Genomic DNA, 27,929 nt, shown 5'->3' on the forward strand with positions numbered 1-27,929 from the left:
TGCTTGCTGATCTTCACTTCGGAATGATCATAATTCACGAGACAGAACCACAGGCTGTTAAGAGGATGCCTTGCAGGACGCCTTTCAGGATCCATCTGTCCTCAGTCGGTCGAGTGTGGGCAGGTGCAGGGACCTCTTGCCACTGTATTCCAGGGAGGGATGTGGGCCCCTTCTTCCACCTCGTTCGTGACAGATTCAGTAACCAGGAGGTACCAGAGCTGAACAAACCACGTCAGGCTCGGACACATACAAGGGGCTGGAAGGAATGTTCCTGTTGAACCCTTAACAGAGCGTGCTGACCTCAAGTGACTCTTTATGAAGAGACCTCAATAGTGGGACAATTTTTGGCAATCAAAAGTGAATTAGAATGGAATCTTTGATCAGGGACGACGTGACCTCTGTGAACTTCCGTGACCTCTGTGAACTTGAATGTTAGAAAAGCTGGTTTCAGCCGTAACCGACACCCTGAAGCCGTCGGTGCAAGGGGACGCCCAGCCTCTCAGCCCTCCAGGCCCCCCAAGGGGCCCTGGAGCCCTCAGTAGATGTCTGGGCAGTCCGCGAAGTTCCGCTCGAAGTAGCCCCCTGTGTAGAGCCAGTCGGGGGTCCCTGTGTACGGGTTGCTGCCTTGATGAAACCACCTGCGGATCACAAAGGGGGGCCAGAAAAGAAGCTACTGAGCACCCTGCTTGCATCTTCAGTCACACGGTGTGCTCTGTGGGCCCCACGATCATCGTCAGCTGGGCTGCTCAAGTGCAGCCCTGGGGCACCCCTCGACTGAGCAGGAGCGAGCACTCCCCATCCCCACCAGTACTGCCCCCCCCAGACTCAGCCCCCATCACAGGATGACCTAGAGCCTCAACGAGGTGGGGGCAGCTGCCATGGCCAACACCTTCCCCTTGACAGCAGACTGAGGTGTCCCTGGGCGCCTCTGTAAAGAGGGGACAGGACAGATGGAGGGTGAGGAGACACGATGGTGCCCCTCCCACAGCCAGGTACCCCAAACAGGACATTGGCCCTGCCCCCACAGCTCTGAAGTTCACAAGGAGGGTACGTGGGTAGAGAAAGCCTCAAAGGACAAAACAGCCTTCTTTTCACAAGACATTTGTTGAATTTCATGCTTTACGCAGAATGAAGAAAGGCTAACTATTTTCAAGATGTTTTTCTCTGAACACAAGCAGATTCCACGCACAAAGCTTGTATAAGGCACTATATTCAATACGTCGGGGGCACAGAGGCTCTGTCGTAGAAGCACTAGACTGCCAACCACGAGGGCAGCAGTTTGAGCCCACAAGCCACTCCACAGGAGAAAGACGCCTCAGAAGCCCTATGTAGGGTCGCTAAGAGGCAATGCTGACTCAATGGCACATAACAATGACTAAATTAGAACCGTGCCCATCAGTCACATAAAGACATCAGCAGTGAACATTCTTGAGACTTGAGAATTAAGTCTAGCCTGGCAGGAGGAAGTGCTAATTACAATTATTCAAAACTATCCAAAAACATCTATGTTATAAAACCTTAAATGTGACGTGTACACGCATGAATGAGAATGAGAGGAGTGGCTTCTCAACACGCACTGGACTGTCCACCCCAAGGTCAGTGGACAGAGCCTATCCATTGCTTCGTGGTGAGAGAACTACATACAGGGTTGCTAGCAGCAAAGCCAGCTGGACGGCACTTAACCGCATGGAAGTCGTGTGTGTGGTAGCGTCCACACTAGAAGACTACAAAAACTCATGGGGAATGGAATGCAGAGCTAATGCCATGTTCCCAAAACTTTATGACTCATCACACCACACGACAGTGTATGTTACCACACACAGTAATACAACAGAGGAGGACAGTCCCTATAACCTACGGGACAGAGGCGAACTGCCCTCACAGCCTATAGGACAGAGGAGAACTGCCCCATAATTTCTAAGGCTGTAATCTTTAGGGAAGCAGATAACCTCATCCTTCTCCCTCAAAGAAGCTGGTAGATTTGAACCACTGACCTTTCAGCTGGCAGCACAATGCTTTAGCCATAGCACAACCAGGATCAACCTATTTTAAAATTCTAGTTAATCAATACAATACGTTTCTGACCGAACATTATTAAGCGGATGCTCATATTTTAACTATGAAAGTCCTGGTGTGGCACTGTAGGATAAGCACTCCACTCTAAGGTGGGTTTAAACTGCCAGTTGGTGGTTCAAACTCACCAGCCACTCCTTGGAAACTGTAAACAGGGTCACTCTGTGTGAGGTGATATGGCATGATGTGGCGTGACGTGATGTGACATCACGTGAGGTGACAGGCTACCAGTGCCATAGTGAAACCTGGAAGGAAGCCACTTTTCCTCAACTTTGGGAGACAGATACGCGAGTCCCTGGCGTGGGGAGCCTCACCTTGTCCGCCACGCCGTCTCCTCTTGGGCCCGCTCCCTGCGGGCTGCCCTCTGCTTCTCCTCTAGGCGCTCTTTCTCTCGGCTCGCTAAGTCTAGGGCCCAAGCAGACAGTGAACAGTGAAGTATGCATTTCAATCAGGGGCAGAGGTCAGGGCAACCCCCTCACAGCCCCAGAGCTGAGAGGACACCCGGGGTAAATTCTGTAATCAAGAGATCAAATGCCATGGCCAATGCTGAGGCCAAGTTACCAAGACCACCACCTGCCAGGGAACTGAGGGCTTCTGTGGAGAAGACGGCCATGTTCCAGAGCAAAGCTGCCCAAATCGTCCTCTGGGAGTTGTCCAGCTCTCAAGCACATGCTCAGAACCTGGTCAGCAAACGAGCACAGCCACAATGGCCAGCTGTCTCGGCTGGCCAACAATGACCCAAAGCGTGCAGAAACCGAGACCACTGGGTTCATCAGGAGAACTGTACTGAACCCTAAGCTTACAAGATAAAGGAACCCGGCAGTGCAGCGTTAGGTGTGGGGGCCCGGACACGTACCCATGTGGCCATTCTCCATGCCACGGATGTCGGGGCGCAGACGGCAGTCTGTGGGGGGCAGGTTCTCCTCCATGCCTGCCTGGAGCTCATTGAGACTCACAGTGAAGCTGGTGAAGTTGTACATCTGCAGGGGGACGGGGCTCGGTTTCAGGCAGGTCTGCCTATGGCCATTGGAGTCCTGGCATCCCGTCAAACCTCAAGGCAGAGGGTCCTTTACTCCGGGGGTGCCCTTCCCAACCCCCAGGCACTTCTAAAGCATCTTCTGGAAATCAGGAGGATGAGTTTATGTGGAGGGAGGGAGTGGCACCGGTGACCCAGGCCTTCAGACAGACCTGAGCCGAGTTGGGGGGCCGTGAGTTGATCCTCCAGAGCAGCCTGCTGCCCGGGATGACCTGTACAGTCTCCTGAGTTTCGGGCACATGGTCAGCCACATCACTGTCCACCTTCTCGGAGTGGGTCTCCTGCAACAGAGCCAGCCAGAGGGTCACGGGGGGACCCGGTTAGGGGGTGATAGAGAGCCCAGGCTGGCCATGGGGCGTCCTAGTTAGTCCCGGGGGGAGCTCTTCTGGGATTGTTACTGTACCACTGAGCAGTGAGGATCATTGTTGTCTTGGTCCTTTTTACTCTAACTCAGGAGAGACTGCCAGCCTCCTGCGTGTGAGGGGACAAGCTGGACGTCCTGTTCCTAAAGTGACCATGGCCTCACTCTAGGTGTCCACTGATCACTGCAGGTGGTGGGAGGCCAGAGCGTCACAGACTTTCCTTGTGGGAAAACCACCGGCAACATCAAAAGACATTCTGCTGTGTCTGTACATGGCCTAACCGTGTGGCGCCTTCTGAGACAGCATCTGACCCACCTTCCCAGCGACTGACTCTCCAGCTCATGCCTACTGGGAACACAGCTGCCCAGACAGTGGTTATGAAATGCAACCCCCACAGAATAACATGGAAAATAGATCAGCAAAGCATGGGGGTCTCCACCTGACCCCAGCGGTCTCTGCTATTGCTGATCATAGGCTGGTTTGGGGCCAGCAGCCAAACTGCGACCCAGCTCAAGACTAAGAACTCATGGACAACTGTCTCTCATTCTAGTTACCCAGCGCAACAAGCCAGAAGCCTTAGTTAGACAGACATCAGAAACTAGGCCAAGCACTCCAAGGCTGGGAGGTGGAAATTCACTCTGGCTTAAACAGCAGTATTGTGGGACAGCACACACCACGTGTCACAACAGAGCGAGAACACTAAACCCCCGTGGGAGAGTGGATGGTCTTGTTAAATGACACCGAACATCTCAGGTTTGGTCCATTTCAATCTATTATCTCAAAAAACAAGACAACCTCTTTTGAACATCACTTCTAGTTTTAAGCTCACAATACTTTCTGAGTGTTAAATACAATGGGGTTTCTAAAGTTTGTGGAAAAATTCCATTCTCTTCATTCCATTTTCCACTAACTTTTTGATTTTTTGAAGCCCCCTTGTATATTATCCAGTACTTAGAACTAAAAAAAATAAAAGAAATGTCCATCATTTGAATTTTAAATCAGTACAGGCTAGGTCAGGTGAAAGGAAAATGAGGCTTTATCAAGAAGAAACCGGAAAACATGAAACTTCCAGAAAGACATGGTCTTAAACAAGGTTCTCTTGGATATCTCCAGGCCAGGGAGGCTGCCTACGAGACCCCAAGAATCTCCACAGACACAGTACACCAATCAGTGAATACATGCAAATCCCACCACCAGTGCCAGAACCCAAATACTGGCAGGCCCACTGTGACAGATGCACCCTAGCCCCCTCACTAGCTCACTGACAGACACCTTCCGACTCCCTCATTCATTCACTGTGACAGACACACCCTGACTCCTCACTGTTCACTGGGACGGACACATCCTGACGTAATTACTCATTCTGCAAGTGCTGTATCCTCCCTGGGACAGGCCGGCCCAGCTTCGTTTCTAAGCACCGTCCCAGGACACCCTCGCTTCCTGAGACCTTGCTCTGCGCAGGGCCATCACCCCAGAGCAGCACCTTCCCGGCTTTACCTTTTTGGGGTGATCGCCTCTCCTCTCGTGCTTCTTGAAGGACTCGTAGGAAGCAGGGTCAACACCCCACAAGCACTCCGTCCACTTGCCATAGATCATGAAAAGCTTCTTTTTGCTGTAGTCAAAAGGGCATTTTTTAAACCACGTTAAAAACAGTTCAAAACCATTCCTTTCAATAAGCTGCCCCTAAAGCTGGCCATGGAGTCCTGGGGGGGTGTTGTAGGATGAGCACTGGACTTCAAACCCACCAGCCGCTCCTGGTCAAGGTCACTAGGAGTCAGAAGGACTCGAAGGCATGTAACAACAACAGTTGCCTGTTTGGCCTGTCTTCTTACGTACTGTACAACACCTGTAAACGGAGACGCCAAGGCTCATTTCAGAGTCCCTCCTCGTGCCCCTTGGAATGACTCTTGAGTCCTGAGACACCAAGGAACAGAGGCAGAGCAAGAGCCAGGAGGGGGTGACCTTGTGACCTTGTTTGCTGGTACCACCAGACTTAGCTCCATCAGGGTACAAAGAGCTGGTCCCATAACAGCTGCTGTACCAATCGCTCCGCAGCCCCCTTCTGTTTTGGCAAAGTCCTAGAGATCTTTCCAGACCTCACAGCCCAGTACCCAGAGGTGTCTGTGCTCACAGAATGGGGGTCAGCACAGTGCAGGGGGCAGAGCATGACACGCCCCATGATATCCTGAGGACCAGCACCGCAGGCACCGACCCTAGCCCGTGTACGCATGGGCAGACGCTCCACAAGGCACCCTTTTAGAAAAGAGCACACTCAAATTTATGGCTAAGAAACCGAAACACACTTACACACACCATCCACTACTGTGATTGCCAGTCCCCAGCCCTCCTTCCAGGTTCCCACAGCTGGCTCCTCGGGGGCCCTGCTTGCTGCTGCCCAGCTGGTCCTATTCTCACTAGTGACTGTCACCTTTAAGGTACGCCACCTGAGTCTGACACGGTCAGAGCCCAAGATGCAAGACTCTGCACAAACTGGTGGAGAAGGAAACACCCACGCTCATAGAGGAAAATGTAGCGCCTAGGGGACCCCAGTAGGCTGTGCCAAATTCCTTATTGGCGAAACAGGGGAGGAATCTGAGACCCAAGACAGAAGAGAAGTAATCCAAAGGCAAGGAGGAAACCCTGGGAAACGCTTTAGACCATGACTGGCCATTTCCTGGCTCACAGGATTTTGTGACAGTCCTGACCTAGAGGCACACGCTGCTCTGGGTTTCTCCTGGCGCCAAGACGCAGACATGCAGAGAGGCCGCGTGGCCACACTCTCTCGGGACTAATGTCTAACTCTTTTATCTGCTTACCAAGGGAATCAGGCCCAGACCCCTGAGCCTCAAGACAGAGCGGCTTCCATCCACCACACCCTGGGAACCACAGTGAAGACAAAGCGCTTGTTTCCTCATCTGCCTGATACTGGGATGCTCTCTCTAAACAAGTGAGCAGGTGTCATGTGTATGAGTGACAGGTGCCACTTACTTCTTGTCTTGAATGTGCCCTTCCACTTTGTGGAGTTCCTTCCCGAACAGTCCGCATGACTTGAAGTGGAGCACACACTTGTCTCCGGTCCTAGAGACATAAACACAGAGCCCTGTCATGTGACAGCCACATCCTGGGATGACAAACCAGAGACGGTGAAGGACAGAGGGGCAAGAGCTGGGTGGGAAGCAGAGCACTCTTTTTAGGGTGATGGGGGTGTCCACAGATGGGACTATGATCACAAAGGGGCACCTCACTCAGCCCTATGTCAAGAGACGCCAACGAGTCCCGAATTCCAGGGACAGGAGGTGATTCCAGAGGACAGGCCCAGTAAGCATAACAAACGAGAACCACAGCACGTGACACACACACACACACACAGACAGCCTCACTCCTGCAGCGACACTGCAGCTGGTCTAAAGCCATCACAATGTCCAGACACAGGACCCAGCCTGCTGGCGGTCACCACGTAGGGAGAGCGGACCTGTGATTAAAGATCTCCACCGTGCCGTACTGCTCGATCCACAGCTTGCCAATGATCACGTTGTGCACACAGCAGGTGGGGTTGGTCCAGGTGTAGGCTTCGTTCTGCCTGTGGGAGGGGCCAGGTAGGCGCAGGTCAGAGGCCAGGAGGAACATGTGTCCCAAGTGACCAGAATGCCAAGGCTGTCAGAGTGCAAAGTCACTGTCTGAGAGCATGGACAGGGGCTTCGAACTCCCCCAAGAGGGAGGCTACTTATTCTATTGATTTAGCATCTATTTGAAATGCATTTCTACTTTCCTTTGTACCATTCAGGAAGCCTTTTACTCAAACATCAAGACAAGAGAACAGGAGAGAAAAGAAGACTGAGGTCCTGGAAAGGAAACCGCATCACCAGCACACACCCCAGGGCCCACGCACTCATTCACACAGGCCTGGCGGTGTGGCGGTTCTGGGGTGGCTCCTGGGAAGGACACAACTATAGTGGGAGTGGTCTGCAGTTTTTAACCACACGCCAACACCTCTTCTCTTAGCCCGTGCCAAGGCCACCCAGCTGTGCTGCTCAAGCTCCTGACCTGGACACTGTGAGCAGCAGGAAGCGTTTGCTGTCGGTTCTGACTCCCAGTGAGTGAGCATACCAGGGCCAGGTGGGAACCAGACAGCGATACACCAGAGCGGATGGAGCCTGACAGGAGGGGGTCTCGCCCTTAACGACACCGAACGTGTCGGCTCTGTCTGCCCAGGACACTCGGGTCTGCTGTCCACTTACTGACAGGAGGGGTCTCGCCTTTAACGAGAGCCAACATGTCCTCTCTGTCTGCCCAGGACACTCGGGTCCACTGTCCACTTACTGCAGCAGCTCCAGTGTGATGGTCCCACGGGGCTCGGCCTCCACGCTCTTCCCCCAGAACTTCAGCTTCGGGTAGATGGAGCCATGGAAGACAAAGTCCTGACTGAGCCCTTCAGCATGAAACGCGCTGACGGGAGGGTGGTGGCTCACCTGCTCGGATATGAATCTGAATCCCAGGTCTTCCCTAGAGAAGCGGGGAGCGGGCCGGGGGAACAAGACCCAAGTGGAGTCATCGGAGAGGTGCCGGGCCCTGCTTCTCTGCCGGCACAGCCCCCAAAGCTCCCCAACTCCGGACCAATGAACAGAGCTGACCACTAATGGAAACCAGCTACCTGAAGCCCTCCCCCAAGTTCTCCGGGTCCACCCCAGGAACTCAGCCGGAAGGACATGTGGATACAGGTCTAGAAACATGTTAGAGCCTGGGACACCAAACTGTGGTCCTAACCCTGAGGGGAAGGCCCCTGCCCACGAGCCCCACTGTCCCTCGGCAGCCCCCTCTTCTGAGGATGCTTGGATGGAGCGACTTATCCCCAAGATATTCCTGGCCAGGAAACAGGATTTTTTTTAATGCACTCTTTTTCAATAAAAATGTCAGTTTTTAATTGCTCCGGAACTGTGCACACACCTACAGTTGGAGTCATTAAAAATTATAAAAGCTCAACTACATAATTACTAACTTAACTGGAATCAGAATTTCCAATCATTTCAGAAGAAGGAAAGTTGAAAATTTAGATTCTAAAAGGTTGCCTACCAAGGTATGTAATTTACAAAATGAATGCTTGTCTAAGAAAAGAAAGTGTATTTTTAGCAAGACAAGAAGCATCGTAGGGACCAAGGAATACTGGTAAATGATGTGGCTTGTTTGTGTTGCTCCGGAAGTAGAGCTTGGCCAGACCTCTGTGGCCGGACACTGGCAGCGGGGGACCTGGAGGTTAGCGCATCAGAACAAGACAATCTGCACTTGTTGGTGTTTACAAGGATTTTAACTGCTTTCTGTCACTCTGGGAAGCAAGCACTCAGTCCCTGAATTGAGTTTCTAGAAAAGGTTAACAGTTTCTACAGCATCTTGGGCTGTTCATATTCTTTTCACCCATACTGCTTCTATAGTGTCTTTGAGGAACTGTCTCATTGCACACTTTTATCTGTTTCAAAGTACTTTAATGGATTAGTTTCTTACTAATCCAAACTACTGATGGCTTTCTAACATCTAAGGCAATGCAGAACCTGCGACCCGTCACTGAAACGCAGCCAGCAGTGGGAAGGCACAGGCAGGCTGCCGGGCTGGGTGACACCTGCTACACGGAAGAACCAGAAGACAGAGGAGATGCACTCAGCCCCCGGGAGGGGCCCCTCAGGCCTGCTTCCCAGTGTGACACTGCGCCATCCTCCGACCGAGGCAGGTCGTGACCCCAAGTCACTGCCTCAGCCACAGCAGCAGCTGTGGGAGAGAGCTCCGTGGAGCAGGGGGCTTCAAGGGGGCACCCACCCTGGAGGACAGACATTCACGCCATTCTCTCTGCCCCAGCAGGGTGCCCCCTTCAAGGCTCCTTCCTCCACACGGCCCACTCAGCCATCCATGGATCACCGCCCCACATCTGAACCCTTCACATGCACGGAGCCGACAGCATCCCCAGTGCCACCACCATGTTCATCCTTAGTGACACACAGAGGCACGGGCCTCCAGCCAACGATAGGTAACATCCTTGAATTCAGGATGGCAGCGGGCCTGCACACCACACTGTCTGATGAGAGGAAGGAAAACTCTGTGATGAAACTTGGAGGGATTGCTACAGTCCATAAATCGAGTCTCAGGGTCAATGAAGTGCTGAAACGCGTGGGAAAGTGTTAAGTTCAAAAGGACGAACAGCAACACCATCACGTTATGTAAAAACACACGTGTGCACGTGACTCCAGAGGAAAAAAGATAAATCTGCCAAAGTGTGAGTAATTGTGTTTTCTATCTAGTTGGTCTTTTATAATGTTTAAATTTTTATGCATTTCTTATAAAAAGCATGCTCTTAAAATTATACATCTGTCCATACATAATGCTGTCTTTATGTGCCATGGAGGTGGTTTCAACTCACAACAACCCTTTATAGTTTCCAGGGTTGTAAATCTTGATGGGAGCAACTTGAAGCCTCATCTTTCTCCCACGATATTCACACACGCACACACGGATGCATCCAAAAGTTCATGAAAAAATAGAATTAAAATCTAATGACAATTTCCCAAAAGCATTCTGAAGCACCCCAACATATGCCCTTTATTTTCACAACAACGTTGTCGTTGTTGAGAATGCACAGAGCAAAGCGCTCACCAATTCCTGGAGCGTCTACATGCCCCACTGCACAGCCTGCTCGCCCGCCTTCCTGAGGTGTCCTCCGCATGACCAGGGAGGGCTCAGTGCCAAGGCTCCCGGGCTCACCTTCCCCATGCTGGTGCCGGTGCCAGCACCACTTGGGCCCCTGACAGAAGTCCTACAAGGGCACAACACTCAAGGCACATGCTCGTGACTAGTTCAGTTACACCACGGTGTGGTTTGAAGGAGACGTCACCATAAATTAAAGCCCTTCATCTTCATAAGGTCATCCAGCAGCATCTCACCTCACCTAAAACCCACAGAAAAGTCCGTTTTCTCCACAGAAGGGCAAAAGTGGGCTCGTAGGGATTTCTCCCTCCCTCTTTACTCTGTGGGCAGTAAGCTAGCCGCCCAGGCTCCTATAGACCCCCAGAGCCCTGTGACCCACTGCCAGCCAGGGTGGGCAGGGAGGCGGGCCAGGCCCATAGCACTTGGCTTTAAACGTCTGGCGTGGCTCCGTACCCGAGTCCCTTCTCTGCAGCAATGTCCTGCTTCCGAAGCACTCCAGTTGGCATCCCTGCTCACCTCCCCTGAATCCCCAGCCCTCAGCTTGTATCCAGCACACACTTCTGAGCCTGGACAGGGACCCCTCCACTGTTCCTGGCTGCTGATGGAACTACAGCTATCAGAGAATTCTGAGGGGGTCTTCTCTTTCGTGTCAGGTGATCCTTTGATAACATCTACTAAGGAAAAACCCAGTCTCCTTCACTGGCAAGTACCCATCCCGCTTTAATTCAACCAGGTTGAGTGACCTGGAAAAGGGGCCGGGCAATGTGACCAAGGCCAATGACACAAAAGGGTTGACCTCAGGGATAAAAGCAAAGATGAAAATCAAGCAAGTCACATGGATTTTTAGTTTTCTAGTGCATATAAGGAGTCCTGGTGTGGCACTATGGGTTAATGTGCTTGACTGCAAAGTCAGCAGTTCAAGCTCACCAGTGGCTCCTTGGAAACAGGGTCGCTATGGGTCAGAACCGACTGGACAACAACAGTGGTGTTGTGGGTTAATGCGCTGGACTGCAAAGTTAGTTTGAACCACAAGGTCGGTGGTTCAAGCCCCTCACCAGCCGCTCCTCGGAAGCCCTTTACAGGGTCGCTATGGGTCGGAACCGACTTGAGGGTACTGAACACCAGTAAGAGCAGTGCATGTGAAGGTGACGATGACACTAGACCGGAGTCTGTGGCGTGCGCAACAGCATCATCATTACTATTATTATTTTGGACACGTCTGAAACGTGAGACCCAGATGTGGCCGAGACAGGAGGTGGTCACATGCTGCTGGAGCATCATGCAGGGTCTGTTCCCCTCACTGTGTCAAGAACACCGTCTCTGTGAAGTACAACAAGACGAGCTCTGAGTGTATGTGCAGAACTAAGTGGATGGCAAACATTTTGTGATGCACCTTTTCGCTACAATAAAACACAACCAGACCCAGGCCTCACAACCTTGCACGCTGCTCCTGCCTTTTCACACACATTCTGCCTCCACTCCTGAATCCGACACGGACAGACGTGGAGACGGCAGTGCGGGTGGGAGAATTCCAACAGGACACCTTGGTGCCGGGCCTCCGCTCCTTACCTGATGAGCTCATAGGTCTCTCCCAACAGCGGATTGAAGGGCTTGCCGGTCCTCTCCCACTGCGAGGCCACTGCCGAAACCGCAAACGCTGCCACAGACTGTGAACAAGCCAAGGATGGGGTGAGCACAGTCTCAATGAGGCCAAGCGTCGGATCAGACATTAGACAGTCACAACTTTCAATCTGCTACTGCTATGCTTTGACTACATGACTTCCGGGGAAGGTGCCCTGTCACAACACCACTTTGTCAAAGCCACGAAGCAGGGGCTCTGTGGGACACCCTTCAGGGGGAGACATGGCCAGGCCGGCACACACGCAGGGGACTCCACAGGGCCCAGCCCTGACAGACTTCCAGCAGGAGCCCCCGCCCACCTGCATGCGCTCCAGCGGCTGGGCCTGGCGGGAAGCCTTGTGGATGAGGTACACGTGCTCCATATATTCGGTAATCCGCTGCAGGAAGCTCAGAGGCTCGTTGAAGACGATGGGCATGGTGATCTTGGACAGCTCCTGGTGTGATCAGAGGAGGAATTAATCACAAGGCACACCATCCTGCGGACCACCACCCGCGGAGGCGCACACGGGTCCCACACGGACTCCCACGACAGCCTGGGTGGGAGCTGCCAACATCAGGCCGCATGGACCCGGCACCGAGTCCTGTGTCTACTCCACTCCATACCCTGGTCTTACAGCCCTGTGGGAAGGTGTTTCTGAGCCTCCATTCCCGGGTTCCACCCGAGAGGTATCCTTAGGCCACTGCAGGGTAATGATCCCTTCACTTTGCTCTCATCAGCCTTTCCTCTGGACACAGTGGGGGAAGAGCCCACGGGTATAGTCACAGAGATGCCAGGTTGGGTACCATCAGACACCCAACAGGGGCCCCTGGAGCTGGTTTCAGGAAGGAGATATGATTTGACAGATATGAGTGAGATAGGGCTTGAAAATGTAAACCTGCCTTTGGATGAAGGTGACGTGGACTCTCACCCTGACCTGTGTCCCACCAAGAACTCAAAAGCACCTGGGATACTTGGGAAGAAGTACATGGGGCCAGGTTGCAGAAGACCTCACCTGCCAGCTAAGGAGTCTCCATGTCACTCTGGCTGTGCCCTCCACCAGGCACCTGGCTCTGTCTCCCAGTCCTTGTGGGCTGGGACTGCCTCCCCTCCAAGACTGTGGGAGAAGTAGGGTCCTGAGTTGTACCACATGATGGGACAGGCCCTGCCCCAGCTGGATGTGGTCCCAGGGGACTGAAGTTGACACCCGTTAGGTGTGAAGAAAGGGGCAGCTCCAGCCTACAGTCCACTGCTCTGATGGCAAGGGCAAATCTGGGGGGCCACACACAGTCCTCTGATCTGACAAGCCCCCTCCAGTACCCGTCCGCAGGCAGCCAGCAGACACAGGCAGGCCGACTGGCCTCCACAGAGCTGCACCCTTGGGTCAATCAAAGACCAGCAGGAGCCCTGATGAGTGAACTCGGGGCACCAGGGGGCACAGGGCAGAAGCAGCAGGCTCTGCTCCAGACTCTGTTAGAATCAGACGTACTGCTGAGTGAGAAACGCCGGGGAAGGAACGTCTGCGTTTATCTCAGAGACGGAAGGAACCAAAACACGGTTAATTTTATGGACTATGGAAAGATACGCCACAGGATGCTTTCAGGGGTTATCTACGGGGAAAGACACTACAGGGTGAAAATGGTTAATGTGCTCAGCTGCCAACAGCAAGTTTAGAGGTTCAAGTCCACCCAGAGGTTCCTCATACCACAGTCCTGGTGAGCTACTGCCCACTGAGAACCTCGTGGGGAACAGAACTGTGAGGACTCACAGGGGGCGCCAGGAGCCCACAGGAAGGAGAAGTGCAAGGACAGGAAGCTAAACGTCTTGGAATAGATCTTGTTACTATCTTGACTTTGCATCTATAATTCCAACACAACACTGAATTTCAAAAAGCAATCTCTAGATACCCAAAATAAAATGAAACCAGTGACCCTCAGTGACTCCCAGGGTAGCTTCAGTACACAGAAGAGCTGTCCCGACCCTTCTAGATCCGGGTGATGTGAGTGTGTGAACCAGGGACGTATCTATCCCCTTTAGGATACAAGGGCTCCGGGAGCAGACACACACTGCTTCAGGACACGCACGGGTGGTGGCGCCGCGGTGCAGGATCCAGGACTGTTATGGATGTGGTAAAGCAAATGAGTCACTAATTACGTGCAAGTCTAAATCTGCCACCTCCAGTGTTGTTGAAACCGGGAGTGTCCGTGTGGGAGAGGAGACACAGACGCAGACAGCAGAGCTTAGACAAATCTGTCGTCTGATGGGAAGCGTCAGGAGACAAACCAAAACAGTCCCGAGCTCTAGCCTATGAAAAGACCAGGAAACAAGGACCAGTTGGGCAGCCCATCTGGTGGCCTTTTAATGAGCTCTCTCTAACAAGTGCTTGATCCCAGGTCTGGAGACAAAGGCACAAGACATGTGTGAAGCACTCCAAGGGCCATGGGTGCCTGGAAGGGCCATTTCCACCAGAGATGGAACAGTTTACAGATTAGAAACGCATGACACAGGTTCAATCCATGAGCTAAGAGAAAATATCAGAGTTGGTCACACTGGTCACTGCTGGCTGATGGGACCGAACCTAACAGTGAAAACTGACAAACAGCAAGAACCACAAACTTTCTCCCTAGAGAAATTCATCAGATAATAAATGAAACCCAGTAACTCTGCACGTCATCAGCACACAGTTCCACATGAAGTTAGGAATCTGAGCATTACGCTTCAGTATCTCTTCACTTCAGAGGAAGGGTGACAGAAAAGTATCTCTCAATGGAAGGATCCAAGAGAGGTCCACACATACACGGCAAAAAGAGAATGAAGTGAAAACTGGGAATTTGAACACTGTGATATTAAAGACATATGATCTACTTATCTGTCAGCCTGTCATACTGTGGTGGCTTGCATGTTGCTAGGAGGTTGGACATTATGTTACTGGTGTTTCAAATACCAGAAAGGTCACCATGGTGGAGAGGTTTCAACACAGCTCCCAGACAAGGGCAGACTAGGAAGAAGGAGAGGAGGTCCACTTGAGAGGGGCTAGCCACTGGACACTGTATGACTAGCAGCGATATAGTGCTGGAAGATTAGCCCATCGGGTTGGAAAGCACTTGAAACCTGATTGGAGAAGAGCTGCCTTCTCAAAGTAGAGTTGACCTTAATGATATGAATGGAGCAAAGATTTCAGGAAGTTCATTTACTGGTAGGGCACGACTTAAGCTGCAAACATCCATTAATAACTAGAATATGGAATTATGAAGTATGAATTAAGGAAAACTGGAAGTCACCAAAAATTAAATAGAACGCATAAAGATCAATGTCCTAGATATTAGGGACACAAACGGGCCATTTTGAATTTGTCAGTCACATGATTTCATATCCCAGGAATAACAAATTGAAGAGCAACTGTGTCACGTTTATCATCCAAAAGAGCATTTCAAGATCTTGAAATACAATGCTGTTGCTGATAGGAGAATAGCTATATGCCTCTAAGGAAGACAAATCAATACAACCATTACTCAAACTTACACACCAACCACCAAAGCCAATGGTTAAGAAACTGAAGAATTCTACCACTTCTTCAGTCTGAAATTGATCAAACATAAAATCAAGATGCATTGATAGTTATGGGTGATTGGAATGTGAAAGTTGGAAACAAAGAAAAAGGATCAACAATTGGAAAATATGACCTTGGTGATACAAATGATGCTGGACATCACATGACAGAATTTTGCAAAACAAACAACCTCTTCATTGCAAATACCTTTTACAACAATATAAATGGTGATGATACATGTGGACCTTAGTAGATGGAATACACAGGAATCAAACTGACTACATCTGGGAAAGGAGATGATGGACTAACTCAGTATCATCAGTCAAAACATAGCCAGGGGATGACTGTGGAACAGACCATCAACTGTGGTTCCTGTTAGGTGCCATCAAGTCGGTACTGCTTCACAGCGACCCTATGCACAACAAAACATAACACTGCCCAATCCTGAGCCAACTTCACAATCATTGCTATGTTCGAGCCCACTGATGATGCCACTGTGCCAATCCATCTCATTGGGGGTCTTCCTCGTTCTCTCCTTCCCTCCACTTTGCCAAGCATAACATCCTTCTCTAGGGACTATATGTCTGAAATACGAATTACAAAATCTGGCCATCCTGGCTTCCAAGGAGCACTCTGGCTGTACTTCTTCCAAAACAGATCTATTGGTTCTTTTGGCAGTCCACGGTACTTTTAATATTCTCCTCCAACACCATAAATCAAATGCATCAATTCTTCTACCATCTTCCTTATTCACTATCCAACTTTCTCATGCATCTGAGGTTATTGAAAATACCATGGCTGGCATCAAGTGCACTTTAGTCCTCAAACTGACAGCGGGTTTGCCCAATCGATACGTCATTTGATTTCCTGACTGTTACTTCCATGAGTCTTGATGGTTGATCCAAGTAAAATGAAGTCACTGACAACTTCAATCTTTTCTCCATTTATATGGATGTTACTTAGTGGTCCAGTAGTGAGGATTGGGTCACCTCTCTTTGGAATGAGCACAAATACAGCTCTCGTACAGTCATTTGGTGAGGTAGTTGTCTTCCAAATTTCTTGGCATAGATGAGTGAGTGCGTCAAGTGCTGCTTACTTTGTTGGAAGATTTCAATTTGGATTTCATCAGTTCCTGGTGCCTTGTTCTTTACCAATGACTTCAATGCACCTTGGGCTTCCTTCTTCAGGATCGTTGGCTCTTGATTATATGCTACCTCTTGAAATGGTTGAACATCAACCATTTCTTTTTGGTACAGTGACTTTGTGTATTCATTCTATCTTCTTTTAATGCTTTCTTCATCCTTCAGTAAAGAAAATTTTTAAAAATTCAAAGCTCAATTTGCGGTATTGAAGGATTCCAGGGGCAAATACTGAATTATGAAGACCATCAATTACTCATATGTAAATTCAGGCTGAAGCTGAAGAAAATTGAAACAAGTCCATGCGAGCCAATAAGCGACCTGAATTTAGAGACCATCTCAAGAACAGATTTGCTGCACTGAACATGAATGACCCAAGACGAGTTGTGGAATAACATCAAGAACCTCCTACAAGAAGAATAAGACAGGAAAAGATAGGTCATTAAAAAGATAGGAAATAAAGAAAGACAAAAATGGATGTCAGAAGAGACATCTTGAAGGTAAAATAGCTAAAGTTAATGGAAGAGATGACAAAATATAAAATCTGAGCGGAAAATCTCAATGGGCAGCTTGAGAAGACAGTGAAGTATTTACTATGAAAGATGCTAGACCTGGAGCTAGAAAACCAGAAGAGACGAACATGCTCAGCATTTCTCGAGCAGAAAGAGCTAAAGAAAAAGACCCAAGCTTCAATTTGCAATATTGAAGGATTGTTGTTGTTGTTGTGAAGTGCCATCGAGTCGGTTCCGACCCATAGCGACCCTGTACAGGGTTTCCGAGGCTGTAAATCTTTATGGGAGCAGAACGCCTCATCTTTCTCCCGTGGAGCGGCTGGTAGTCTCGAACTGCTGACCTTGCGGTTCACAGCCCAATTCGTAACCACTACGCTACCGGGATTATATGGGCAAAATATTGAATGATACAGGAAACATCAAAAAAAGATAGAAGGAATAAAGTCACTGTACCAGAAAGAACTGATTGACATTTAATGATTTCAGGAGGCAGCATACGATTGAGAACCAATGGTACTGAAGGAAGTTCAAAGTGCACTGACGACATCAGTGAAAAACAAGGCTCCAGGAATTGATGGAATACCGATTAAAATGTTTTGACAAACATGACGTGCAAGCAAAATTTTGCTAAAGATAATTTTCAAACACTTGCTGTTGTTGCTAGGTGCTCCAAATGCACAACAGAACAGAACACCACCTGACCCAGCACCATCCTCACAGCGCCCACGGCTGCTGTCACTGTGCCAATCCATCTCGTGCGTCCTCCTCTTTTTCTCTGACCCTTCATTTACCTAACATAATGTCTTCTCCAAGGACTTGGCTCCTCCAGATAAGACTAAAGTCTGAGAGACAAAGTCTCACCATTCTGACTTCTAAGCAGCGTTCTGGTTGTACTTCTTCCAACACAGATTTGTTTGTTCTTCTGGCAGTCCATGGCACTTTCAATATTCTTCTCTAGCACCATAACTCAGATGCACCAGTTTTATGGTCTTCTTTATTCACTGTCCAGCTTTCACATGCTTCAATATGAAGCTCTTGAGAATGCCATGGCTTGGGTCAGGTGCACCTTCATTCTCAAACAAACGTCTTTGCTCTTGAACACTTTAAAAAGGTCTTATACAGCAAATATGCCTAAAGCAATATATCAATGGATTTCTTGACTGCTGCTTCCATAAGTGTTGATAGTATATCCAAAGAAAATGAAGTCTTTGTCAACTTCAATCTTTTCTCTATTCACCATGATGGCATTTATTGATCCAGTGGTGATAACTTTTGTTTTCTTTACATTGAGGTACAGTCCAGACATTGATCTTCATCAATAAGTATTTTAAGCCTTCTTAGCTTTCAGCAAGCAAGGTTGTATCATCTGCACATCACAGGTTGTTAATGAGTCTTCCTCCAATCCTGATGCCACATTCTTCTTCATATATCCAGCTTCTCAGATGATATGTTCAGCATACAGACTGAAAAAGTATGGTGAAAGACTATAACCCTGACACACACACACCTTTCCCAATTTTAAACTATTCAGTGTTCCCTTGTTCTGTTCGAACAACTGCCTCTTGGTCTATGCAAAGGTTCCTCATGAGTATAATTAAGTGTTCTGGAATATTTATTCTCTACAATGTTGTTCATACCTTGTCATGATCCACACACTCAAAAAGCCTTTGCATAGTCAATAAAGCACAGGTAAACACCATGCTGGTGTTCTCTGCTTTCAGCTCAGCAAGGTCACCTAGGTCCACATCCTCATCTAAAACTGGCTCAAACCTCTGGCAGTTCCCTATCAATGTCCTGTTGCAGCTGGTTTTGAATCACTTTCAGCAAAATTTTACTCACATGTGATATTAACGATATTGTCCTAGGATAGCCACACTCCATTGGGTCACCTCTTTTTAGAATGGACACAAATATGGATCTCTTACAATCAGCTGACCAGGTGATTGTAAGCTCTCTTCCAAATTTCTTGGCATAGATGAGTGAGTGCCTCCAGTGTTGCATCAGTTTGTTGAAAGATACCAATTTGTAGTCCACTAATTCCTGGAGACTTGTTCTTTGCCAATGCCTTCAGTGCACCTTGGACTTCTTAATTGGTTCTTGGTCATATGGTATTTTCTGAAATAGCACATAATCATCCATTTCTTTTGGGTACAGTAATACTATGTGTTCCTTCCATCTTGTTTTGATGCTTTCTGCATCATTCAATATTTTGCCCATAGAATCTTTCAATATTTCAAGTCGAGCCTTGAATTTTTCCTTCAGTTCTTTAAGCATGAGAAATGCTGAGCGGGTTCGTCCCTTTTGGTTTTCTAGATCCAGGTCTTTGCCCATTTCATTCTAATATTTGACTTTGTCTTCTCAAGTTATCCTTTGAAAGTTTCTGTTCAGCTCTTTGACGTCCTCATGTCTTCTATTTGCGTTAGCATCTCTACACTGGAGAGCAGGTTTCAGTCTCTCCTGATGCGCCTTGTTTGGTGTCTTCTTAATGTGCTTCTGCTTTCTTCATGTATGATGTTCTTGGCATTATCCCACAACTCTTCTAGTCTTAGTGTGCAATGCACCAACTCTGTTCTTGAGATGATGGCTAAATTTAGGTCAGATATGTTCAAATTTTGGTTCTCGTGGACTTATTTTAAATTTCTTCAGCTTCGGTCTGAACTTGCATACGAGCAACTGATGGTCTATTCCACAGTCTGCCCCTGGCCTTGTTTTATTGATTATATGAAGCTTTTTCACTGTCTCTTCCCACAGACGTAGTCAGTTTGATTTCTGTGTATGCCATCTGTGAGGTCCAAGTATATAGTCATTTTTTATGTTGTGTAAAAGAGGTATTTGCAAGGAAGAAGTCATTAGTCTTCTAAAATTCTATCATATAATCTCCAGCATCATTTGTATCACCTAGGCCATATTTTCCAACTAGTGAACCTTCCTTTGTTTGCAACCTTTGCATTCCAACTGCCAGTAATTATCAGTACATCTTGATTGCATGTTTGATCAATTCCAGACTGAAGAAGTTGGTAGAATGCTTCAATTTCATCCTCACTGGCTTTAGTGGTTGGTGCATAAACCTGAATAATAGTGGTATTAACTGGTCTTAGCCTATCACAGACAGCACTGTAGTTCAAGACAGATCTTGAATGTTCTTAATGAACATTATCAGGGAACTGTCAGCGGTTCAAGTTGGATTAAGATGAGGACGTAGAATGAGGGATAGCACTGCTAATGTCACATGGATCTTGGCTGAAAGCAGAGAATACCAGAAAGATGTTTACTTGTATTGTATTGACTACTCAAAGGCATTTGACTGTGTGGATCATAACAAACTATAGATAACACTGCAAAGAATGGGCATTCCAGAACACGTCATTGTGCTCATGCGGAACCTGTACACAGACCAAGAGGCAGTCATTCAACTAGAACAAGGGGCTAGGGAGAGTTTTAAAATCAGGAAAGATGTGTATTAGGGTTGTATCCTGTCACCATACTTACTCAATCTGTATACTGACCAAATAATCCGAGAAGCTAGACACTATGAAGAAGAACATTGGAATCAGGATTGGAGGAAAGCTCATTAACAACCTGTGATATGCAGATAATACAACTTTGCTTGCTAGAAGCGAAGAGGATTTAAAGCAACTTATTGATGATGATCAAAGACCACAGCCTTCAGTATGGATTCCAACTCAGTGCAAAGAAAACAAAAATCTTCACCAATGGACCATTAAACAGCATCATGATAAATGGAGAAAAGACTGAAATTGTCAAGGATTTTATTATACTGGGATCCACAATCACCGCTCATAGAAGCGAGTCAAAGACCTGACTCAAGGTCTTTGCCTGATCTGTGCCATGTGTTAATCACCTCATGTGCAGGGGAAAATTGGACAAGGAATAAGGAAGGCTGGAGAATATTCGATAGATTTGAATTATGATGTAGGCCAAGAATACTGAAAGTACCATGGAGTACCAGAAAAACAAACAACTCTATCTTGGAAGAAGTACAGCCAGAATGCCCCTTAGAAGTGAAATATGTTGTCAGGAGGAACCATCATAGCGAAAAAGAAAACTTCCCACAAGATGTACTGACACAGTGGTAGCAACAATGGACGCAAATAGAACAACTGTAAGGCTAGTGCAGGACCAAGCAGTTTTCTGTTCTGTCGTACATGAGGTCGCCATGAGTCGGAACCAGCTTGACAGCAACTAAGCAGTAACAACAATGGTATAGTAGTTACATTCAGAGCGTTCTTAGCCTTTAGAGATACATAAGAAATTTCACAAATAAAAAGATACCTGATTCCCGTTGACCTGGAGATGAGAGACAGAAGAGGAAGGGCTGACTGGTCCGAAGTGTGGTGAGACTTGGGGACTCCTGAGCCCATGGACAAGGACATAGCCACGGAGGGCTAGAGCTGAGAGAGAAGCATTCAGCTGATATGAAGTGAGGGGAGATGCGCAACAACACCCAAAGTTGCATACAGTACCCACTGGACCTAGCCTCGATGGCTTGATGATTAGAACTCAACTGGGGTGGTAGTGGTATGCCGTGTAGTCAGTTCTGACTCATAGTAACCCTGCGTAGGGTTTCTGAGGCTGAAAATCTTTACAGGAGCAGAAAGTCTCATCTTCTCCCGTGGACCACCTGGTAGTTTCAAACTGCCGACATTGAGGTTACCAGCCCAACTCGTAACCAGAGCTCCTTAGAACTCAACTAAAGAAAGATTTAAAAGCAACTGTTTTTGATAAAGGAAACAAGTGTAAACTGCTACAATTTGATGAACTTCACCTATACTTACGGCTGTAGTAGCTCAAAATACCAATTGAGAGGGAAGGAGTCTTCATATCAAGTATCAATCCTGTCCCCTCTGTATACAGGGTAGATAGGGACCAGCAACTTAGACACTGGCTACCTAAAATGAGGAGGCAGTAAAGGCATGAAGCGACTGGCTTACAAGTTTTCAAGACGGAGTTTAGTTTAAAAGTGTGTAGGGGAAGGTAGCTCTGGTAGCGTAGTGGTTACGAATCGGGCTGCGAACCACAAGGTCAGCAGCTCGAAACTACCAGCTGCTCCGTGGGAGAAAGATGAGGCGTTCTGCTCCCGTAAAGATTAATAGCCTCAGAAACCCTGTGCAGGGTCGCTATGAGTCGGAACCGACTCCACGGCACATAGCAACAACAACAACAAGGGGAAGGTAGAGTCTCAACTTTATAGTTTTTATCTTGTTTAAACGGTTCTGGTGAAAAGAGATGGGGATAAGATTCTTATGATTCAATAGTGAGTAACTATTATCATGACTAATTGTGACTATCACAACTATAAAGGTAGAAGTTTTATAACATAAAGAGGGGAGTAGTTACTCTTACAGTCCAGGAAAAAGGACCCTAGAAAGAAGGGAGAAGAACACAAGTTCCGCTTGTGGGACCCTATCCAGAGAAGCAGTGATACCAGAGATGGAGGCAGAGATGGGGACATGGAGAGAGAGAGCAGTTGAGCACTCTAGATTCGTGGAAAGAGAAAGGCTGTGTGCTGGCAGCCAGGAGGTAGGCTTGCAGAATGTGCCCTTTGGTTGTTTAAATAACTGTATATTCCTGAATGTTTTTGTGTACCTTCCCCCCTCAAAAAAAAACCAGAGGGCATAGAAGCAAATACTATTGAATGATGATGCACACAGTAGATTGTAATCATTGCAATGATACTATGAGTGAAAAACTGATGTTCTCTCATGTAAACTAGCATTCAAACCACAAGAAAAACTTTTAAAAAAAGATGTCTGGGATTTGCTTCAGAATCGCCAGGACTGAGGAAAGCATGTGGAGGGCCACACCTGATGCTAGCCATGGTCAATAGCTGGGAAGCTGGTCGTGGGGACACAGGGTGGCTGGCAGGATGCCGTCTGCTTTCCTATGTGCTTTTCCTGTCTTCGGTTTTCTACGAGCGGAGAAGCAGTAGAGAGAGCTGTACCACCGAGACTGAGGGATGAGCATGTCACAGGCAGGAGGAAGACCGCTGTGAAGAGGCACTAAGAGCCCAAGCAAGAGAACCTTCTTCCCACACCAAGCCCATGTGTTTACATTCCCCTATCATCCAAGTCCATCCTACAAGCTGCTACTGAGAAAATGAGGTCACATATAGGAAACTCTGTAAAAGCCAGAACCTGAATAAGGCAGAAGCCTGTCAAAGAGGAAAAGCACAACTATTGTCATGAAAACAAATGATACAAAGCAGAAAGACTGCCCGTCAGAGGTGGAAAACTAGGAATATCTCACCAGACTCCAGCCCTCACTGATTTCACTTTGCTGGCAAGATGCTTTGGTATTCCACTCTTGGAAAATAAAAAATGAGCAGTTCATCAGAATAATAAAAATACATTCACTGTGTAGTCCCAGATACACGTCAACACCTGAAGTGATTACAACATAGCAGAAAACATCAGAGAGAGAAAACCGTTTCAGGTGTATTGTTTTGAAAGATAATGCCCAGACAGGCACAGAAATGCCAATGGGCAGGCAGGAACAGGGGCCATAAATACAGGGCTTCCTGAACTCACACTGCTCCCGCTGGGAGGGCCCACGAGCACAGTCCACACCCAGGTCCTGGTTTCTAATAAATACCACCCTCCAGTACAAAGGGCCCTGGAGTCCAGGGCAGGGAGAATCAAATCGTGGAGCATCCGTAGCGCTCCAAGGTCAAGAAGTGGCAGAAACGGGACTGCGATTGTTCAGTGACTCATAGTGACCCTGTATAGCGTTTCCAAGGGGCCGCTAGCTGACCATGCGGTCTAGTCAGTGCTGGCCAACTTGTACCAGCTCCCACAGCCGCCACAGGCAGAATAACTGGAGCAACCACATACATCCTAAAAGCTCAGCACCAGAGCCCACAGAATCCAAACAGACACAAATAAGTGGGTAGATGTATCATTAAGGGGGAGTCCTGGTGTGCTGCTGCAGGGTAATGTACTGGACTGCAAAGTCAGTTTGAACTGTAATGTTGGCAGCTCAAACCCACCAGCCGCTCTTTGGAAACCCACCCTATCAGGGTCACTACGGGTCAGAACCGACTCCATGGCACTTAACAACAACAACAAAACCATTAAGGGCAAAGGGACACTGCTCCCTTACAGAAAAATCACAATCAGTAAACTTACAAGGAATGAGAGAGCTAGAACAAGACAGCAATAGCTGCTGCAGGCAAAACCCAACAGCTCGTGCTGGAATCCTAGGCACAGCCCAGAGTCTAGTATCGTCCTCAGAGAGGAAGTAGTAACTTCCCAGAGGAGGAGCTAATGGGTGACAAAGGCCACCGTCTCCAGTGATCAGAATGTTGAGACGAGCACCTCACCTTGCTACCTGCTTGCCAAGAAGGCACTCCACCCACCCAGTCCTGAGACAAGAGAAAAACCAGCCAAGAGACATTCTATAGAACCACCAACCAGTTACTGTTACTAGGTGCTGCTGAGTCGGTTCCAGCTTATAGCATCCTACACACAGCAGAAGGAGACATTGCCCCGTCCTGCGGCAGCAGCCTCACCATTGTTTCAGGTTTGAACCCACTGGTGGTGCCACTGTACCAGTCCACCTCCAAGCAGTGCTGTCTAAAAAGTCAAGATCTGGAAGAACCAGGGGAGACCGAGGAGATATGACAACTCCAGTCCTGGGGGCCCTGGGCGGGATCCTGGCACACAGACACCCCGAATAAAGTCTGCCGCCAGCTAACAGTTGTGATGCCTTGGTCCTGACGCGGCACCATGATTACGTGAGATGTCAACTCGAGGGAGGCGGGGAGTCCACAGCAACACTCTGAACAATTTTTGCAATTTTTCCTTAAAGTCTAAAATTACTCCATAATAAAAAGTTGAAAACAGCATGAAGTTTTCCTTAAGGACAAAGGTTGACATGGTAGAGCATAAAGTAAATGGCATGAAGAAAGTGGAGGCAAGGACATGTGAGAAGTGGTCATGTATGGGTTCTACAGACCCTTCAAACTGTGTCCTAACTGGTTTTCTACCTGCCACCCCGCCCCTTCCTCTGACATAGACACTCCTTCCCTGGTACACTGGCTCTATTTCATGTTGTTTGCAAATACGCACAGTAGGTTTTTCTTAAATTACAATGCAATAAATTCTCAGGGATTCAGCATGTTCAAGTTTCAGACTTTAAGATGAGTCCAACTTACCAAGCCAATGCATTTTTTTAATATGCTCCACACACTGAAGTCACTTCTGGTGAACATGGGGGCAGGTAGCGATGTCCTGAAAAGGAGTGGCATGTGATTAACCCAGTAAGAGCTGCCATTATGACTGGTTTAGTGCAATGACCATTTCCCCTAAATATTCACGTTAATCAACACCAGCATTTCTAGATGCAGCGTGCTCAGGGGGAAAGAAGCCAGTGCGCTGTTTCAGTGTTCAATGGAGGGTGGGCACTGCTCTTCTGGACAGCGTCCTAGGAGATGACCACAAGGACAGCATCATTGGCTTCCTTCCACAGCACTCATGTGGACAGGAGTCAGGGGCAGGGGACAAGAGAGGGGCCAGCTCCACCACAGACTGCCTAGGAACAGTCTTCCTTCCCCCGGTGCCTCGTGTATCTGTGTCATCAGTAAAGGAAGCTGGCAGGATGAGGGGCTGCAAGGAAAGGCTCTGTAGGTACGGACTCAGGCAGGGCAGGGAAATCCCCATTCCTGAGGAGGAACAGGAACTACAGAGAGGGAGAGGGAGGGGGGAGGAGTGTGATAACGCTGCAGGGGGGCAGGGCTGGCCCCAGAGGGAAATACAGCAGGGGCGCAAGTCTCTGTCCTGAGAGGAAAGGGCTTCTAAATGACATGACAGAGTGGAAGAGGCGCCACTGACCATGACTCTAGAAGAGGACTCCACTGACCATCATACTGACCATCAGTCTAGAAGAGGGCTCCAGTGACCATCAGTCTAGAAGAGGGATCCACTGACCAAGACTCTAGAAGAGGGCTCCAGTGACCATCAGTCTAGAAGAGGACTCCACTGACCATCAGTCTAGAAGAGGGCTCCACTGGCCATCACTCTAGAAGAGGACTCCACTGACCAAGACTCTAGAAGACGGATCCACTGACCACCATTCTAGAAGAGGCCTCCACTGACCATCACTCTAGAAGAGGACTCCACTAATCATCACTCTAGAAGAGGACTCCACTGACCATCAGTCTAGAAGAGGGCTCCACTGACCATCAGTCTAGAATAGGGCTCCACTGGCCATCACTCTAGAAGAGGACTCCACTGACCATCACTCTAGAAGAAAGCTCCATTGACCATGACTCTTGAAGAGGCCTCCAGTGACCATCATTCTAGAAGACGGCTCCACTGACCATTACTTAGGTCTGGTGAAAACACCGGACCACATGGCTGTCTTGCCTAAGAGCTTCCAGCGAAGGGTGCCTAAGCCAAATCAGACCTGGCTCCTGAAAAAAACGGCCCTTTGTGCACCATGAAGACAAGGAGTGTGGCAATGAGGCGATCACACTGAAGGGACCCAAGATGTATTTAAATGGGAGAAATGTCAGCCCTTGGAGCAAGTGGGATATGCAGTGAGGGAGGGCAGTACCAGGTTTGAACTCAGGTTCACAGTGGCACCATGTATGTGGAAGGAGAAAACAAAGGCCCAGTCCCAGAAGGAGCCTGAGCTGTCTTGGCAGTGAGGATGGGAGTTCATAGGAGGAACACAAATATTTGTTAAACAAATAATGTGAACAAACACTCATAAAGGCACAAGTGAAATACCTCTACATTCCCAAGTGCAGAGAGAGCAAGAGGTGATTGGGTCTTTGGATCTGAAACTCAGAGGGACAGAGGTGTTACTTGAAGCTAAAACACCAAGCAGATGGTGCAGACAGAAACCATCAGCTCCCCAACCGACCCTGACGCCCTCTCCCACTACGTCCTCTCGCCTACACATGAAGCTAGACAAAGCCTTCCTGTCCCTGACAGAGGCCAGGCGAGTGCAGTTCAGCAAAGTCCCTAAGAGACATCAGGTTGACAGGATCTATTAGAGGGGAGAGCAGGGCGTGTATGACTAAGGGTCAAGCACAGGCACAGCCCTGGACACTCATCTCCTAATCCTCACAGCAGCCCCAGAACAGGCACAGAGAACACCGCCATCTTACACAGTGGGGAGAACCATTCAAAGGTCTTACGCACTGAAACGTGTAGTCCTCTGATTTCTAAATGCCAGGCACAGAGGCCTCCGAACAGTGTGGTCTGGCGGAGGAAGCCCAGGTGGCCTGGTTGGGGGTCCATCTAAGTAGACTTCTATGGGGGACCTATCTGCTGGACATTCTATGGGGATCCATTTGACCGGACGTTGTATGGGTGCTGAGGAGATGCCGCCAGACTCAGAGTGAACACAGACGCCTGTGGGTGTATGAGGAGATCACATACCTGTGTGTTTGAAGCCCATTCTCCTGGGGCGGTCTTGCCTCCGTTTTCCCGACGCTCTGACTTTTGCTGGTGTCCGAGCCAAGCCCTCCAGGAACTTTCTGACTGGCCTCTGAAAATTCCCCAGAGTGGTCAGAATCAAAGCCTGTACAAGACAAACAAGAGAGACTGTCTCCAGGGCTAGAAGGTGCCAGAGTCCACCTCCTAATGTCTGTCATTTGGCTATACAAGCAGCAAGCCTAAAGCCTGAGATACCTTTGAATGGACGCATTTCAGAAGAATCAAGTCAGCTTCCCAAAAAACAGGTTAGAGGGTGGTGAGGGCTGGCACACACTAGGAATTTCGGAGATTCCGACGGCATTCCATGCTGCTCTGGAGAGTGCCAGCACTTGGCGTTTCGGCCTCAGGGATTTTCACTCACATGGTATGGTCTACAGTTGACTTTTCTCCTGCCACTCACCTGTGACGGCATCAAAGAATTCCTCCTCAGTGTTCATCCTTCACCAGCCTGCTCCTTCTGCCAGCCTGCCGTGGGATCTCCTATGGGAG

General features: G+C 48.7%; 1 protein-coding gene across 3 annotated transcripts; it reads right to left on the reverse strand.

Moving 5' to 3' along the window:
* Nucleotides 1–535: 535 nt before the first annotated feature.
* Nucleotides 536–27,877, reverse strand: OSBPL2 (oxysterol binding protein-like 2). Of its 3 annotated transcripts, none has more exons than XM_006873364.1 (13): nucleotides 27,841–27,877; nucleotides 27,384–27,492; nucleotides 25,151–25,226; nucleotides 12,099–12,233; nucleotides 11,728–11,825; nucleotides 7,792–7,974; nucleotides 6,944–7,051; nucleotides 6,460–6,549; nucleotides 4,942–5,083; nucleotides 3,262–3,375; nucleotides 2,930–3,053; nucleotides 2,388–2,478; nucleotides 536–638 (listed from the first exon to the last, which is right to left on the reverse strand). In XM_006873364.1, the coding sequence occupies exons 1-13, from the start codon at nucleotides 27,875–27,877 to the stop codon at nucleotides 536–538; spliced, it is 1,410 nt and encodes a 469-aa protein (XP_006873426.1). The 3 variants fall into 3 exon arrangements, with proteins under 3 accessions (XP_006873426.1, XP_006873425.1, XP_006873424.1); XM_006873363.1 differs by having other exon boundaries at nucleotides 3,262–3,387; nucleotides 4,969–5,083; nucleotides 27,384–27,525; XM_006873362.1 differs by having other exon boundaries at nucleotides 27,384–27,525.
* Between the last annotated feature and the right edge of the window lie 52 nt (nucleotides 27,878–27,929).

Source organism: Chrysochloris asiatica, unplaced genomic scaffold, assembly GCF_000296735.1.
Source record: "Chrysochloris asiatica unplaced genomic scaffold, ChrAsi1.0 scaffold00238, whole genome shotgun sequence".
NCBI classification, from domain to species: domain Eukaryota; kingdom Metazoa; phylum Chordata; class Mammalia; order Afrosoricida; family Chrysochloridae; genus Chrysochloris; species Chrysochloris asiatica.